The sequence below is a fragment of the Spinacia oleracea genome, chromosome 3 (assembly GCF_020520425.1).
Source record: "Spinacia oleracea cultivar Varoflay chromosome 3, BTI_SOV_V1, whole genome shotgun sequence".
Lineage (NCBI taxonomy): Eukaryota > Viridiplantae > Streptophyta > Magnoliopsida > Caryophyllales > Amaranthaceae > Spinacia > Spinacia oleracea.
In genome coordinates, this window is record NC_079489.1 from 67,561,108 (window position 1) to 67,579,759 (window position 18,652).

Genomic DNA, 18,652 nt, shown 5'->3' on the forward strand with positions numbered 1-18,652 from the left:
GCAGGCCTTGTGGCCCACACGAGCAGTCGCTGCTCGCAGCCCAACAGCACGCCTAGCGTGCGCGCGTCAAGGCCTTACTGGGCCTGGCCTTGCGCTGGGCCTGGCGAGGCTGTGGCAGCTCCATGTTGGGCGCTCGGCTTGCTGGGCGCGGGCCTGGCTTCGTGTTGGGCCTTCGTCTAGCAAGCCTCGTCCGATGCTAATTCGTACGATGCGCTTCCGATTAAATTCCTGGTTCCGCAATTCATTTCCGATACGAACAATATTTAATATTTCCGATTCCGGAATTAATTTCCGTTTCGAACAAATATTTAATATTTCCGTTTCCAGAATTATTTTTCGATTCCGATAATATTTCGGATTCTGACAATATTTCCGTTTCCGGCAATATTTCCGATTCCGGCAATATTTCCATTTCCGATAATATTTTCCGATACGTACCATGTTTCCGTTTCCGGCAACATCTACGACTTGGATAATATTTATATTTCCGATACGATCCATATTTCCGTTTCCGGCAATATCATCGTTTCCGGAGTATTCATTTCTTGCTTGTGACGATCTCAGCTCCCACTGAAACCAAGATCCGTCGATTCCGAATATCCATAGATGGAGTATTTAATGCCATTAAATACTTCATCCGTTTACGTACTATTTGTGTGACCCTACGGGTTCAGTCAAGAGTAAGCTGTGGAATAATATCATTAATTCCACTTGAACTGAAGCGGCCTCTAGCTAGGCATTCAGCTCACTTGATCTCACTGAATTATTAACTTGTTAATTAATACTGAACTGCATTTATTAGACTTAACATTATATGCATACTTGGACCAAGGGCATTATTTCCTTCAGAATCATACTCTAAAATTAAGATATAAATGTAAATATATAAATTCTAATCAACATCATATAATATGAAAAATCACTATGCAATAAATTTAAATATCAAATAATCGAATTGGACAAAAATCAAGAGGTTGGAACCTTAAACCATGTAGACGGTGCAAATTCAGTAGAATAATGTGAAGGACCGTTGTCACAACTATCAATACTCCCATCTGCTAGATTATAAACGTCTATATCCTTCCCCTTTCTACCGAACTTGTAACCATACCAATACTCAATAGATATCATATAATCATCCGTGAAATAGCTAGAGTTAGGTTTACAACCATGATCGATAGATACCTCTGCAGAAAAGGATGAGTTACTGCCGAAAATCGCGACATCATATAAGCAGTCTAGTAGTATTAAATTTTTTTGTGGAATTTATACATGAGTCGTGAGTTTTTGTGGATCCCAACAGAAGTTTATATGTATATATATACAAAAAGGTAGAACAAAATTAAGATAATTTTAGTTGGAATCTATCTTTATCATATTAAATTGTCAATAATAACAAGACTATAATATTATTTTATTTAATTAATTAATAATTTAATTATATGTGATGACGTGGAAATCCTACGTGGACGTTCTAAATGCTCTTGAAAAAACTCCCCTTTATATATATTTTTCATTGGCCGAAAGTATTTGATTTCCTACGTGACTCTCTAATATTGGATTAGTGTTTGATTTTAGATTGAATTTTATTTTAGATTAGTGTTTGATTTTGGATGAATTTTATTTTAGCCCGTGCGATGCACGGATTCTATTAAATTGTTAATTTTAAATAAAACTCCTATGTACGTACCAATTTTATATACTTCGTATTAGATTAGATTAGTTTTTGATTTTGCATTGAATTTTATTTTAGATTTATTTTTTTTAATTATGAGAGTGTTGGTTTTTGGATGAAATTGTATATGCGTAATATTAATAATTAATTAATAAAAATATCTACGTGGTACTTAATTATTTATATACGTGAAACTCGACTTTTTTAATTCAAAATTAATTTTGAAATCTTATTTTTCATTGGCCGAAACCATTAGATTTCCTACGTCGCGCTCTAATATTGGATTAATGTTTGATTTTAAATTGATTTTTATTTATTTTATTTCAGATTAGTGTTTGATTTTGGATGAATATTATTTTATATTTATTTCTTAATTTTAGAGTGTTTAATTTTAGATGGAGTTGTATATATTAGTAATTAATTAATTAAATATCTATGTGGCACCTAATTAATTAAATACGTGACAATCAATTTTTTTTAATTTAAAAATAAATTAGAAATCTTATTTTTTATTGGCCGAAACAATTAGTAATCCTACATGGCACTCTAACAATTTAGCAAATATGCCTATTGGATTAATGTTTGATTTTAATTGAATTTTATTTATTTTATTTTAGATTAGTGTTTGATTGGGTTTCACATTTTTTTTTTTTATTAATTATTTTTTACTTATGTTTTTAGGTGGCATTTTGTGTAATGCATATGCTATTGCATATACTAATTACGGAGTATCCGTAATATATTTAGAGTTGGATAATTTGTTACAAAATCGAACCTTGATGAATGGAGAGTGATACATGCACATAATTTGTCAAAAAACAGTGAACTGAATGTTTAGTACTAAATCTGATAACTTGTTAAAATGGAAATCAGAAAATCATACCTTGATCAATCTTTAACAAAGTACCTTGATATCCTACAAAAAGAAGAAAAAAAAAATTAAGGGTGTGTTCTATTCCCATGATTTTCACTTATTTCCTGAACTTATCAAAATTTATCTAGTTATAAATTGTACTCGGCTCAATCTTTATTTTTCCTGAACTTATGTTATATGAACATATCTAAACTTATTTTTTCTGAAATAAGTCAAAATAAGATGAACATAACATAACCTAAGTATTGAAATTGAACAAAATATGATTCGACTTAATTTAAACTAAACAAACCCATTCAACAAAATATAAATTGTAAGAATAAATAAATTAAATTGAACAAAACTTCAAAATGAATTTGAAAAACGTTGGTTTTATTTACGGGTGGGGTGGGGGATAGGTTTCTGTTTGGCAGTTAGGTAGAATTCAGAAATCTATATATGCTGTTTTATATTATAAAAAGAGGTTTAAAACTTAAAAACTCTAATTATTTAAAATACAAAATTTAGCTTAAAATATTTATTAAAAGAGGTTTATTATCTTAAGAACTCTAATTATTTAAAATACAAAATCTAGCTTAAAATAAATAAAATTACAAAAGTCCTATATAAATATTAATTCTATATAGTTATCAACTACGGAGTATTAAGGCGAAAATAAATTTTTGTTTCAATTCTATCTTATAACCACATATAACTAACAATTTGATATATTACTATCTTAATTTAAAATGAATTTTATTTCTTTAATTTTATCGCTCTGTAAAGATCCACAATTTGACAATAGGTTAAATTCCCAACACCAAAAATTTCCTTTAGAAGAAAAATATTGAATTTAATTATATTCATAGATTAGATAACTTGCCGCACCCAAATTTCTATCTTTTATCATTAATTCATTATCAATTGTTTTTAATTGGAGTTTGAGCATTCCACTACACTTTCTATACTTTTTCTATTTGGATCTACGTATAATATGGTTCTCTAATCTTGTTTTTTTCTTTTAAATTCAGCTTATTTTTGGCAATTCCGCTTGCATGGACCCGGTCCACCATTAAGGTTACCATGGACCAGGGTAATTAGGTAATTTGCAGCGCTGAACCGTTTGAAATCACGTGTTCCAAAATAACAGAATGCGCGAAACCCTAAAATTGAAATCTCTCTCCTCCAGCAGCAGCTTCTCTCTCTTACAGCAGCTTCTCTCTCCTCCAACAGCTTTTCTCTCTTCGAGCTTCAACAATGGAGGACGATTTAATCGATTTGAATATCGATTTAAATCGCGCAATAGAAGAAAAATTGTATAATTATGACGGTAATATTCGAATCCTAATAACTAACTACGAAGAAAATTATAGTAACTTTCATACTCATTGAGTAATTATTATTATTTTAGAAAACTTTGAGAATCATAGAGAAGTATATGATGTTGAAGATGAAGATGAAGGCACATCTCAGCAAGTTATGGTTGCAAATCAATGTATTGAAGAAGGTATGATATAGTATCTTTTAATATATATATAGTAACTGTTATATTGATATAGTTAACATATTATAATTGCAGTAGTGTAACTAACATAGAAAGAGGAATTATATTTAACGCAGAGTAACTATAACATACAAAGAGAAACTATGTTTAATGTAGAGTAACTATCTCATATAGACAGGACTTATAGTAACTGTAGAGTAACTATAAACTATGGAGACTAACTATATAAAATGAAGAGTAACTATCACATATAAAGAAGAACTATATACTGTAGAGTAACTATCACATATAAACAAGAGTTATATTAAGTGTGAGTAACTATAATATATAAACAGTAACTATATAAAATAAAGAGTAACTATCACATATAATGATAACTATATTTAAAATAAAGTAACTATAATTTATGAATGGTAACTATATTAATTATAGAGTAACTTCACATAATGAAATAATATAAATAAGAAATAACTACATTTAATTTATAGTAACTATAACATATAAAGAATAACTGTATTAACTGTAGAGTAACTATAACAATCAATAGATCCTAAGTAAGTATGTTAAATATAGAGTAACTATTACATGTAAAGAGTAACTATATGAACTGTAGAGTAACTATAACAATCAATAGATCTTAAGTAACAATGTTAAATATAGAGTAACTATAACATATAAAAAGTAACTATATAAAATGCAGAGTAACTATCACATATAAAGAAGAACTATATACTGTAGAGTAACTATAACTTATAAAAAGGAGTTATAGTAACTATAATATATAAACATTAACTGTATAACATGAAGAGTAACTATCCCATATAATGATAACTATATTTATAATAAAGTAACTATAATTTATGAAAGGTAACTATATTAATTATAGAGTAACTTCACATAACGAAATAATCTATATAAGCAATAAACTACATTTAACTTATAGTAACTATAACATATAAAGAGTAACTATATTAACTGTAGAGTAACTATAACAATCAATAGATCCTAAGTAAGTATGTTAAATATAGAATAACTATTACATGTAAAGAGTAACTATATGAACTGTAGAGTAACTATAACAATCAATAGATCTTAAGTAACAATGTTAAATATAGAGTAACTATAACATATAAAAAGTAACTATATAAAATGAAGAGTAACTATCACATATAAAGAAGAACTATATACTGTAGAGTAACTATAACATATAAAAAGGAGTTATATTAACTGTGAGTAACTATAATATATAAACAGTAACTGTATAAAATGAAGAGTAACTATCCCATATAATGATAACTATATTTATAATAAAGTAACTATAATTTATGAAAGGTAACTATATTAATTATAGAGTAACTTCACATAACGAAATAATCTATATAAGCAATAAACTACATTTAACTTATAGTAACTATAACATATAAAGAATAACTATATTAACTGTAGAGTAACTATAACAATCAATAGATCCTAAGTAACTATGTTAATTATATAGTAACTATAAAATATAACGAGTAACTATATAAATATTAAGAGTAACTATCACATTTAATGATAACTATATTTGTATTTGTACAGGTTCAATAATACATTCAATTGATACAAACCACAACATCTTTGAAAATCCAAATAATGAGCAGGAAGAAAACATTGATAAAGAATTAGATGGCAGTTTAATTGGAGAAGCAAGGAAAACAACAGATGAGATTTATGATCTTTATTGCAAACATGCTGCTATTATTGGTTTTAGTGTACGAAAAGGGAAGAATAGATATAAAGAAGGAACTACAATTGTTAATGAAAAATACTTCTACTGCTCTGCTGCTGGAATAAGAGACCCTCCTAAAAACAAAGAACTCAAAAAATGAAGATGATCAATCAGATGCAAAGAAGAAAGAAAGGAGAAAGAGGGTTATGATAACAAGAACAAAATGTGAAGCTCAAATATTTGCAAAGAAGAATGAAAATGGAGATTTTGAAATAGAAAAGCATGTAGTGGTACATAATCACCCATTGACAAGAGAAATAAGTAATTATCTCCACCGATCGGAACGACAAAGGACAGAACCTAAAAAAGAAGCTATTGAGGCAATGTCAGAATTTGGTCTAAGACCAATGGAGTCTTATAGGTATATGTCAACAGAAACTGGCGGAGACGACTGTGTAGGTCATACGATGATTGATCGTCTAAACTACTGCTACAAGTTAAAAATGAAGCAAATTGATGGCAAGGATTCACAAACACTAGTGAACAAACTGTATGACATACAATCAATAGATCCCGAGTTCTTTTTCAGAGTAAGACTCAATGCTGAAGGAAAAGTTGAGTGCCTATTTTGGAGGGATTCTATGATGAGAGAAGATTACAAAATATATGGAGATGTTCTAGTTTTTGATACTACATTCAGAACCAATAAGTACAATCTCATATGTGCTCCATTTGTTGGTATCAATAACCATTGGAAAAACACAATGTTTGCTTGTGCTTTCATTGGGGATGAAACCACAGAATCTTTCGTTTGGGTGTTTGAAACTTTTCTGAAGGCTATGGGAGGAAAGCACCCTATATCAATTTTCACTGATCAAGATGCAGCTATTGCTGCTGGAATAGAACAAGTACCTCTTCATATATTATAGTTACTATTTTGACAATATAGTAACTCTTTATAAAATATAGTTATTATTTTAACAATATAGTATCTCTTTATAAAATATAGTTACTATTTTGACAATATAGTAACTCTTAATTCAATATAGTTACTATTCTAAAATTATAGTAACACTTTATAAAGTATAGTTACTATTTTGACAATATAGTAACACTTTATAAAGTATAGTTACTATTTTGAAAATATAGAAACTCTTATTAAAATATAGTTAATATTTTGACAATATAGTAATTCTTTATAAAGTATAGTAACTCTTTATAAAATATAGTTACTATTTTGTGGAACTATATATATTCATTATTGTTTTTCAGGTTTTTCCTTCTTCAAGACACAGGTTATGCTTGTGGCACTTGAGTAAAAATGCAAACAGTAGGTTTGGTTTATTGAAGTCTGATAAAAACTTCAAAAACGCATTCTACAAGTGTTTAAGTGGGTGTATAACACCAAATGATTTTGAAGAAACTTGGAAATCTATGATCAACACTTTTAAGCTGGAAAAAGATGACTGGTTCAACAGATTGTATGGTCTTAAAGAAAAATGGTGTACAGCTTTAAGTAAAGATTTTTTTTCTGCCGGTATACTTTCTTCACAAAGAAGTGAAAGTACAAACCATGCTGTTGGTTTTAAAGCAAATAAAAGTACAACATTAACAGAGTTCTATAGTATTTTTCAAGCTACAATAAATCGATGGAGAAAAACCGAAGAAAAAGACGACTTTGACTGTACAAGGGGAATACCAACTTCAGAGCTAAGTATGAGTGCTATATTAAAACAGGCAGCAAATGTATACACGATAACACTTTTTCGTGATTTTGAAGAAGAGTTCAAGCTTTCTGTGGCAAGTAGTACAATGTTCAAGGGAAGTGTAGGAAGAACAGTGTTTTTTGAAGTGTGGATAGAAGGAATAACAGGTAAAAAAACTATAAATCTTTATTTATTATTTAGAGTAGATGTTCTTTTGAATAATATTACATTATATGTAAATAATCTAACAGGATCAAGGCAAGAAGTTCAATACAAAATGGAAGATTCAACCGTCACTTGCACATGCAAAAACTTTGAAGAATCTGGATGGTTGTGCTTCCATTGTTTAAGAATATTGCATATACATTCAATCAATACAATTCCAGATCGTTACATAACAACAAGATGGACTAGATATGCAAAGAAACAGATATGGGAAAGGGTTGATACAATAAAAAGGGAGAAAGGTGAAATCAACAATTTTACTGGTTGGAGATTACATATGATCAGAAGGTAATTTTTTCAATATACATTATTAGTTCATTTTCATATATTTACAATTACAGTTGATATTTTACTTAACACTTAAACTCTATACCACAGATACTATAACTTAATTTTGAAAGGGCATAAGATAGCAAAGGCCAGAAAATTTATCGAGGAGAAGTTTAAAATGGATAATAAAGCAGTTGATGAAATCATAAAAAAGGAAGAAGAAAGGAAGGCAAAAGAAGAAGCTGCAAAGATAGCAGAACAAGAAAAGGCAAAAGCTGAAGCACAACGAGAAACACAAGACGGGGAATCAACTAATTCTGAAATAACAATTGTGCTTGATCCTGATCGTGCTAATACTAAAGGAAAGAGTAAGAAGAGAATAAAGGGTCAATATGACAATTACAAGCAGCCATCAAAGAAAGGAAAAAAGAAACACAAAGAATTTGGATCCAAGACACCCAATATTCAATTATTTACACCTAAAGAACAACTATTTTAGTGATGTTCTTGTTTTATTATCATATACAGTTACTTCAACATTTTTAAACAAATTTATTGAGTGTTTATACTATAGTTCTCCTTTACAATACATAGTTACTATACATTCAGTATAGTAACTCTTTATAAACACACAATTTTTATTTATAGTAACTCGTTATAAAATAGTTACTATTTTGACAATATAGTATCTCTTAATACAATATAGTTACTATTCTGAAAATATAGTAACTCTTTATAAAATATAGTTACTATTTTGACAATATAGTAACTCTTAATAAAATATAGTTACTATTCTGATAATATAGTAACTCTTTATAAAATATACTTACTTTTTTTACAATATAGTAACTTTTTATAAAATATAGTTACTATTTAAAAAATATAGTAACTCTTAGAACAATATAGTTACTATTCTAAAAAAATATAGTAACGTTTTTTATGCAATCAAAATGACTTATAGTAACTATATGTTACTCAAAAATAAAATACCATAAAAAAGAGAGTAATTGTATCTTATTAAAGATAACTATATCTGTAAGATAGTAACTATTTGAATTTATACACAAAATTATTCACTTTTTATATATACCAACTCTTCACATTTAGTGGTCACCCTTCTTTACATATAGTAACTCTATATAAAATATAGTTACTATTTTGATAATATAGTAACTTTCGTTATGCCATCATATGACTTACAAATTTACAAGAGTAACTATATTTGAAGAAAGGTAACTATTTCATTCAAATAGAAACTATATTTAAAATAAGTAAATTGAACAATATCACACAAATACTGCAAAAGTTATAATTACTCTCATATATCAAACAATTAAAAATCATTGAGAGTAACTATATCAAACTTAGAATTCGACTACATACAAACACAAAAAATTATTTGAACAGTAACTATATCAAACTTAGAATTGTACATTCTAAGTAGTAATTCGACTACATACAAACACAAAAAATTAAATTGTTTTTTCAGCAATAATTATTAACCACGTGAAGCACCTCGTCCACGTGCCTTCCATCTGTCAACAATTTAATCTTGTCCTCAAGCAACCTTATAGGGATTTGAGCATTGACCTCTTCAAAACCGAACTCTTTTCTCCACTTGATCTTCAAATCAAAATCAGGATTAGTGGAATTGCGCCCACGTTTAACCCCTTCAACCTCCAGCTCAGAAAGGGGGAGCATAAACAAATCGTACACATCATAATCAGTGATTTTAAATTGCTTGGAATCACTGATTGTAAACAGAGAACTCACACCATCAAAGCACTTGATGCACCAGTACATCATCTGAGTGTTTTTTCGACTTAATTGAAGGCCTAACAATCCTCCAAATCCTATCTCTTGAACAGCTGCCTTTTGATCAGGAGAGAAGTCTTTAATTAATTTACACAATGATCCTCCTGAACATTGTGTATCAAAATTAAACCTGAAAAAAATGAATAATGAAAGTAAGTCAGCTTTATATATCATATAGTAACTATTTAGAACACATAGTAACTGTTTAAAACATGTAGTAACTATTAGAAACATATAGTTACTATTTAGAAAATATAGTAACTGTTTAAAACATATAGTAACCTTTCAAATAATATAGTACCTATACTACACATACACATAGAACCTATTTATAACATATAGTAATTATTTAGAAGATATAGTAACTGTTTAAAACATAAAGTAACTATTTAGAACATATAGTAACCTTTGATATAGTCAATATTGTAAACATAGTACACATAGAACCTATTTAGAACATATAGTAACTGTTTAAAACATATAGTAACCTTTGGAGTCATATAGTAACTATTGTAAACATAGTACACATAGAACCTATTTAGAACATATTTCAAAACATATAGTAACTATTTAAAACATATAGTAACCTTTGGAATCATATAGTAACTATTTAAAACATGTAGTAACCTTTGGAATCATATAGTAACTGTTTACAACATATAGTAACCTTTGGAATCATATAGTAACTGTTTACAACATATAGTAACTATTTTAAAAAATATAGTAACTATTTAGAACATAGTAACTATTTGAACATATAGTAACTATTTAGAACAATTAACTAAATTAAACTAACACTTACACGATAGGCAGGCCATCAGCGCCAACTTCTTTCAAAACTTGTGAATGAAGTTGATGAGATTCAGGCTGTGGAACGTCAACCAGAGAAGAATTTTGTAAAACTAGTTGATTATGTTGTTCTTCTTCAATTGGTTCTTTTTCAGATACAAGCGCAATTGCTTTTGATTTCGGACTGCCAGCCTTTTTGTTCTTCTTTATAGACACAGATTCCTTAGCAACTGAAACAAAACAATTATAAAACAAAATATTACTATATAGTAACCATTACAATCACATAGTAACCAATAAAATCATATAGTAACCTTTCAAATAATATAATAAATACATAAACATAGAGTATCCATTTAAATCAGATAGTAACTATTTATTAGACATAGTAACTGTTTAATTTTATAATAACATTTAAGAAAGATAGTAACTATTTATAACACATAGTTACTGTTTTAAAGTTATATTTACTTTCTAAAAACGATAGTAACTATTTATAACACATAGTTCCTATTTTAAAGTTTATTTACTTTCTAAAAACAAAGTAACTATTTATAACACATATTTACTGTTTTAAAGTTATATTTACTTTCTAAAAAAGATAGTAACTAATTATAACACATAGTTACTATTTTAAAGTTAATTTACTTTCTAAAAAGACAGTAACTATTTTAAAAACATAGTTACTGTTTTAGAAATATAGTAACCTTTTAAAAATATAATTACTCTAAAAAACTACGAACAAACCAGTCACTAATAAAAACACTTAAAAACTTCGTAACATAAAATAAAAAGTAACTATATCTTTGAAACAGTAACTTCAAACAAAAACCACAAACATTTCAATAATTCAAAATCAAACAAAAAATAAGTTCGAATTACTAGAAATTTCTTCAGAAACAGCAAATAAAAGGTAACTATATCTTTGAAACAGTAACTGCATGAAACACTAAACCTAATTTCAGCAAAAACCACAAACATTTCAATAATTCAAAATCAAACAAAAAATAAGTTCGAATTAACAGGAATTTCTTCAGAAACAGCAAATAAAAGGTAACTATATCTTTGAAACAGTAACTGCATAAAACACTAAACCTAATTTCAGCAAAAACCACAAACATTTCAATAATTCAAAATCAAACAAAAAATAAGTTCGAATTACCAGGAATTTCTTCAGAAACAGCATTTGGCCTTCTTCCTCGCCTTCGAGGAGCTTCAACAGCCATTTCAGCGACGGAATTGTCGAATTCAAGTTTCTTCGCTGCCGGTTTCTTCGCTGCCGGATTCTTCGGTGCCGCTTTCTTCACCATTTTTTAGAAAAAAGAAGATCGGAAGAGTAATTTGATGCAAATGGATGAAAATAATCACTGAAATTAAATTTGAAATGGAGAGAGAAATTCAGAGAGAAGTTGGGAAACAGTTTAGAGAGAGAAGTTGAGTGAGAAGTTCAAAAGCCGGGAAAAAGGAAATTAAAAAAAAAACATATATATAATTAGGAAAGCACGTGACAGTTACAAACAACTTCTCGCACGCAACAACGCAAAGACTATAATACCCTGGTCCATAGCATGGACCAGGTTTACTATAGTGTAAATATATTTTTGGGGATATAATTGAATCTGATTTTCAATAAAAATCAATAATTTTAAAGCTACAGTTTTATTGGCTAATTAGTTGCAAATTGCTTATAGGTGTATCACTGGAATTAGTTAATTCTAAAAAATCATTTAATTACATATAATAATATTAGGTTGGCTTATGTGGCAAAATTTATTAAGATATCTACCATTCTACATGACACCTTCAGTATTAACCTATGTGGCGCGATAATTTTTTTAAAGCTAAAATAAATCACAAATTTTATTTTTTATTGGCCGAAATCGTATAAATTCCTATGTGGCGCTCTAATATTTCATCAAATATATACATATAAAGTCTGTGTTTATATATATATATATAAACACAGACTTTTATTTTTCAATCGTTCCTAGCAGAATTTAAATCATGGATCAAAGAAGTAGCCATTGATAACCAAAATTAAAAGCGAAAGATGTGATTGTGTATGGCTTATGAATTGAACAATACGATCAAATTATAGGACTTAATCAATTATAAATTTTAATATGATTAGAACTTTCAATATCTATCTTGAAGAGTTATATTGCATTAATGTAACTTGGAAACATTATTTGATTAGAATTTTCAAAATTTTGTATTTCATATTTAAAAATCTATATATGAAAGAAAAAGTTATCCCTTTGAGTTTCCACCATTGAAATGCCATATGAAGCATATAATGGAGTGAATGTGAGACTTTGTTACGTTAATATTTTTATAATATATCTAAATATTTGTTAATATATATTTTATATTTATTTTTTGTAAATATATATTTTATAAATATCTGTTTCCACATGAGTCTATAACTCTAAATTAGAAATCTTATTTTCCATTGGCCGAATCTTATTTTTCATTGGCCGAAATCAATAGTAATTATCTACGTGGTGTGAGGGTGTCGAAAAAGCACGAGGCTAATGCGTGACCTCGTCCCTCGTGGGTGTGACGATTCTTTTTATTCAATCAAGTGTAATTGGATTCCCTGTGAGTATACACCCAATTGACTAGTAATATAGGAGTCGCCATTCAGTTTTTAACAACAATGAGAAAAACTGACAAAACCCGGTTATCGTGACATAAAGGGAGTGCAATTATGTTTGACCACGACGGCCGTAGGTTCCCTTGTGATCCCTGGTGTGGGGATCTCTCAACATACACCCGCAAGGTAGAGATTGAGGGTTCGGGGGACTGTAACTACCGAGAGGAGTACTTCGCTCGTCGATAACTCCAGAGGCAGGATATCCTTACTAGCTCAGCATAAATAATTAAAGGGACATGTGTTATCTATTAAACTAATCTGAGTTGATTTTAGCAATATGCAACACATAATAGTAGATCGATCGTGATTATCTGATTTAGATTGTTTTAAGGGACCTAGCATGATAATCCAATTTCCCAAAAATATTATATTTGTTAGGCTTGATAGAACAATCAAATTTAGTTAGTTTAACAGTTCATAAAAAGGGCGAGGAAAGCGATTAAATAATCGAAAAGGGACACATTATGACGCACCCTTGAGAGGTTCGTCACGGTTCTCAGAAAACTAACCACTTTGACTTTGCTATTTCTCCTTTTTATTTAACGAATCTCAAATTATGGGACAGGATACATTCTGTTCGATTTGTGGATCGATTGCGACAGAACGCGTGAACAATTTCCCAGCGTGAGGCTTAGGCTAAGGGTTGGAGTCAATACTCAGAATATGAATTGTGTGTTGTGTCTTGTGTCTTGTTTTCACGTCAAATTTGGGGCTGTATTTATAGGGAAGATTTCGTGGAAAGATAGAATTGCAGAGTTCTAATCCACAAAGAATTAGGAAAAAACACGTACCTGTGAGGGGGTCGAAAAAGCGCGAGGCTAACGCGTGACCTCGTCCCTCGTGGGTGTGACGATTCTTTTTGTTCAATCAAGTGTAATTGGATTTCCTGTGAGTATACACCCAATTGACTAGTAATATAGGAGTCGTCATTCAGTTTTTAACAACAATGAGAAAAACTGACAAAACCCGGTTATCGTGACATAAAGGGAGTGCAATTATGTTTGACCACGACGGCCGTAGGTTCCCTTGTGATCCCTGGTGTGGGGATCTCTCAACATACACCCGCAAGGTAGAGATGGAGGGTTCGGGGGACTGTAACTACCGAGAGGAGTACTTCGCTCGTCGATAACTCCAGAGGCAGGATATCCTTACTAGCTCAGCATAAATAATTGAAGGGACATGCGTTAACTATTAAACTAATCTGAGTTGATTTTAGCAATATGCAACATATAATACTAGATCGATCGCGGTTATCTGAATTAAATAGCATTAAGGGACCTAGCATGATAATCCAATTTCCGAAAAATATTATATTTATTAAGCGTGATAGAACAATCAGATTTAGTTAGTTTAACAGTTCATAAAAAGGGCGAGGAAAGCAATTAAATCATGGAAAAGGGACACATTACGACGCACCCTTGAGAGGTGCGTCACGGTTCTCAGAAAACTAACCACTGTGACTTTGCTATTTCTCCTTTTTATTTAACGAATCTCAAATTATGGGACAGGATACCATCTGTTCGATTTATGGATCGATTACGACAGAACGCGTGAACAATTTCGCAGAGTGAGGCTTAGGCTAAGGGTTGGAGTCAATACTCAGAATATAATTATGTTGTGTGTTCTTTTCACGTCGAATTTGGGGCTGTATTTATAGGGAAGAGTTCGTGGAAAGATAGAATTGCAGATCTCTAATCCACGAGGAATTAGGAAAAAACACGTCCCAAGTATTTTCAGCGCCCAGGGCTGGGCGTCAAAGATTTCGGCGCCCAGCTCTGGGCGTTGAAAATAGGATCCAGGCAATTTCAGCGCCCAGGGCTGGGCGTTAAAATTGCTGTTTGGGCCGTACGTTTCTTTGTCAGATTCGGATTCCTAGAATCCAGAGTGTTTGAGATTTAATGAAGTCTTTTATTGCATATCAATTTTATGACGGAATGCGTCTGGGCCCGTTACGAACTCTAGGCTCGTTAGGATTTTAATTAATACGTAACTCTTATTTCCGAATCATATTAGGAATAAGATTCTCGCAGTTTTCTATCTCATTTAGGATTTATGTTGGAGTGCAACACCTAATTCTGACAGGTTTCTATCTTTTATGACTTGCCACTTTTAGAAGCTACCCTTTACGGCAGTTACTATTTTTAGCAGGTTTCCATAAATAGCAGGTTTCGGGTGAAACGAGAAGGGTGATTGAGATTCGTTATTTTATAGGAGATGCGTTTTCAAGTGGAGATTTATGCTTTCATCATCGAACCTTTCCCTTTCGGGAATGGGGACAAAAGTAGGTGTCTACAGTTAGCCCCCACTTTGACTGAGTCTTGGAGTAAGACGATGGTCAAAGTATTAGACGGAGTGCGTCACACAAGGCATGGTGACCTTTTTTTTGCGAGGGTCTCACGAGCCCCCGAGTGATAACATTTGACTTAAGGGTCATCACTTTGAAGTGTCGACATATCCCTCACGTGTCATTGGGATTTGTCAACTGATAGTATAGAAACTTCCTCACTTTGTCATTAGAAGGATCTAAAGGTGCGTAGAAACTCCCTCACTTTGTCATTGGGAGTAGCTACAGATGTTTTCGAAATCAAAGCTATAAAGTGTAATTGGGCCTGGCCAAGCCCAATCACGAGGTAAAAATGTTTTTAAAGATTCTCATTTTTAGGGTTAGCTAAACGAGAAAACCCCCTTGTTTTTATAGGACGTAAAACGAAGGAAAATCCTTCACATCGTTCTTTTTTGGAAAAAACGGAAAACCAATCCTTTTAATTTTTGGAAAAGGGAAAACCAGAAAAAGTTATCGCTGCAGCGACTAAGGACCTGCGCGGTTAGTGGTGCAGACCCCGCCGGCTAAAGATGGCGAGCCTGTCCGCTAAGGGTGGACACCCCGTCCAATAGAAGTGGACGAATCTGTTTTTGAAATTTTGAAAATAAGGACCTACGCGGTTTGTGACGTAGACCCCGCCGGCTAAAGATGGCGAACCTGTCCGCTAAGGGTGGACACCCCGTCCGATAGAAGTGGACGAATCTGTTTTGAAATTTGTTTTGTGTTCATTTTTTGAAAATAAGGACCTACGTGGTTTGTGACGTAGACCCCGCCGGCTGAAGATGGCGAGCCTATTTTGAATTTGAAGACTTTATTTTTCGAAAACTGAGGACCTGCGCGGCTAGTGACGCAGACCCCGCCCGCTGAAGGTGAGCGAGCCCTGTCCGCTAAGGGTGGACGCCCCGCTCGCTGGAGGTGAGCGAACCTGAATTCGTCTTTTTGATTTGGGATTCGCGTGCCGCGGTCTTGCCTGATTGAGGTGGGCAAGTCCTTATTTCATTTTTTTTTTCTTGTGATTTCTCTTGAGAATTTCTTTTCATTCATTCTTGCAGGAGCGAATTCTTTCGAAGGATGCTCGGATTTAGTTGTAACCTGAATGTGGGTTGACAACGTGCTTAGACGGACCATTGTCTTGTGGTCATCTTCTTTCATGGTTTTGAGCTAGTCTTTATGGCTCAATTTTTCCATTACATGGGTCTTTGATTAGGGGACTATGTATAAGTATCAACGGTGACCTTTGTCTTGAGGTCGTAATCCCGTTTTATCTTTTGAGGTTATCTAAACACGGGACTTCGTACAGTGTAGTCTGGGAATACCGTTATAACTTTGCACATTTTCTTTTGAAATATATTTTTTTTCTTTCGAGCCCCCAAGCACTCGTGCTTGATGGTCATTTTTTGTCAAAGAGGTTCCTACGCATTTTGTAATGTCTTTGATCGTGTTTGGGATCGTCCTCGTAAGTGCGAGCGATCTTCGTAGTGGTGTGCTACTTTGACAAAGTCGTGAGGTGCGACTTTCGGCAATTTTCAAGTCGAATGAGTATGGCAGGGCCCACTAGAAGTTAGGGCCTTTTTTAGAGCCTGGGTACATTTTCGGCGCCCAGGCCTGGGCGTTGAAATAATTCACGCCCAGGTGGGGCGTTGAAAGTGTTGTTTGGGCTGGTCTTTTGATGACACAGTTGGCCTTTTGTTCATTCATTTTTTTCACTTGGAAGTTCTATGTATTCTCTTTTCTTTTCTTTTTTCTTTGTTTTTAGAACGTGATGATTTTCTTGAAAAGCCGTAGCCGATTGGTGGACTACGGTGCTTGTCGCTTTGGGGCGATTATTTTAAAGAACTGTTGCTCTTAAGGGGTACAGTTATTGTGATAGTTGGGCGAGTCTATATGGCCCGAGGAACATACCTTGAGGCGTAAGACTTTGACCGCCCTTGTTGTTGTATATTTTTCCTTTTGAACGCGTTCGTAAATGTTCGCTACTTAGAATGATGATGTGTATGTGCGAACGAGCGTTCATAGAATGGCCGTTGTGTGCGGTCCATTAATCAGTTTGCTTGAATCATTTTTTGAGCAATGACTGACTTTGAATAGTTTGCTTAGAAGCTTGATAGGGTTCAGGCCCATTCATGAAGTGGGCTCAAGCATCGTGCCCTTCTTGATCGTTCAAACATTTGCTTCGAGTTTTTTATTTTGCTATGGTTGTTTCGTAGCTTGGAGCCCCCAAGTATGCATGTTGGGATGCTTCCTTTTGGCGTACGATTCTTGTAGGTTCTTTCGAGAAAGATGCCTTGGGGTTTCGCTCGTGTAGGTGCGAGCTGTCCTTTCCGTGGTAGGTAATATTTTGCTACCTTTAATCCTTAATGTAGAAGTCGTGTGGCTTGCATTTTGAATTTGGGCGATAAGTAGTCTTTGCCTCTTTTACACATGCTCTTTGGTCGTGCCCGCATTAGTGCAATATGCCTTACTCTCTTTTTTAGACTTGTACCGTGGGATAGTTGAACTTATGGTGCGACGTAGGCTTGTGTGGCCTAACCGCATGTATTAGAACATTTCTCCAGGTGTTGGGATATTATTATTATTATTTGCATTGGAGTGCTTCATCACGCCTCGTTCAGGTGCTCGAACAAGTGTAGCACCTTCTGCGTGGGTTTGCACGGCTTATTACTTCGTTCGATGCGAGGATTCACAGGTGTTTCTTTCTTATTTTTAATATCTGGGCAAAACTTGGCTAGCAGAAAGATTCAGCGCCCAGGCTGGGGCGTTAAAGATATCGGCGCCCAGCTCTGGGCGTTGAAAATGATTTCTGGGCAGAATTTTGACAGTTTTTTTTTTTGATTTTTTTTTCTTTCGCTTTTGCTTTGGAACGATGTAGACTGTGTAACGGGCGCTTTATAGGGCGAGCGTTATGTGCAGTGGTTTGATCGGAGTTTTGGTGACTCGCGATTTTCAGTTACCCTTGTTAGTGGGGTGACTTTATATATTCTAAGTTCGCTTTACACGATTAAAGCTTAGGATTGTGCCCCTATGATGTATGTATAGCATTAGCGTCGAGAATTTTCGATAAAATCGTCATTTCGAGCATTTTTAGAGTGTTTTTCTCAAGCCTCCAATTGTAGCTACGGGATTGGCTT

At 32.5% G+C, this 18,652-nt stretch overlaps 2 protein-coding genes across 2 annotated transcripts; one reads left to right on the forward strand and one right to left on the reverse strand.

Moving 5' to 3' along the window:
* The first annotated feature begins 6,950 nt into the window (after positions 1 to 6,950).
* Positions 6,951 to 8,573, forward strand: LOC130469094 (protein FAR1-RELATED SEQUENCE 9-like). The gene is made up of 3 exons (XM_056838075.1): positions 6,951 to 7,613; positions 7,698 to 7,959; positions 8,050 to 8,573. Exons 1-3 carry the CDS (start codon positions 7,175 to 7,177, stop codon positions 8,438 to 8,440), a joined length of 1,092 nt encoding a protein of 363 aa, XP_056694053.1. The 5' UTR covers positions 6,951 to 7,174; the 3' UTR covers positions 8,441 to 8,573.
* Positions 8,574 to 9,274: 701 nt separating this feature from the next.
* LOC130469756 (uncharacterized) lies at positions 9,275 to 12,069 on the reverse strand. The gene is made up of 4 exons (XM_056839214.1): positions 11,708 to 12,069; positions 10,559 to 10,775; positions 9,457 to 9,886; positions 9,275 to 9,316 (listed from the first exon to the last, which is right to left on the reverse strand). Exons 1-4 carry the CDS (start codon positions 11,853 to 11,855, stop codon positions 9,275 to 9,277), a joined length of 837 nt encoding a protein of 278 aa, XP_056695192.1. The 5' UTR covers positions 11,856 to 12,069.
* Between the last annotated feature and the right edge of the window lie 6,583 nt (positions 12,070 to 18,652).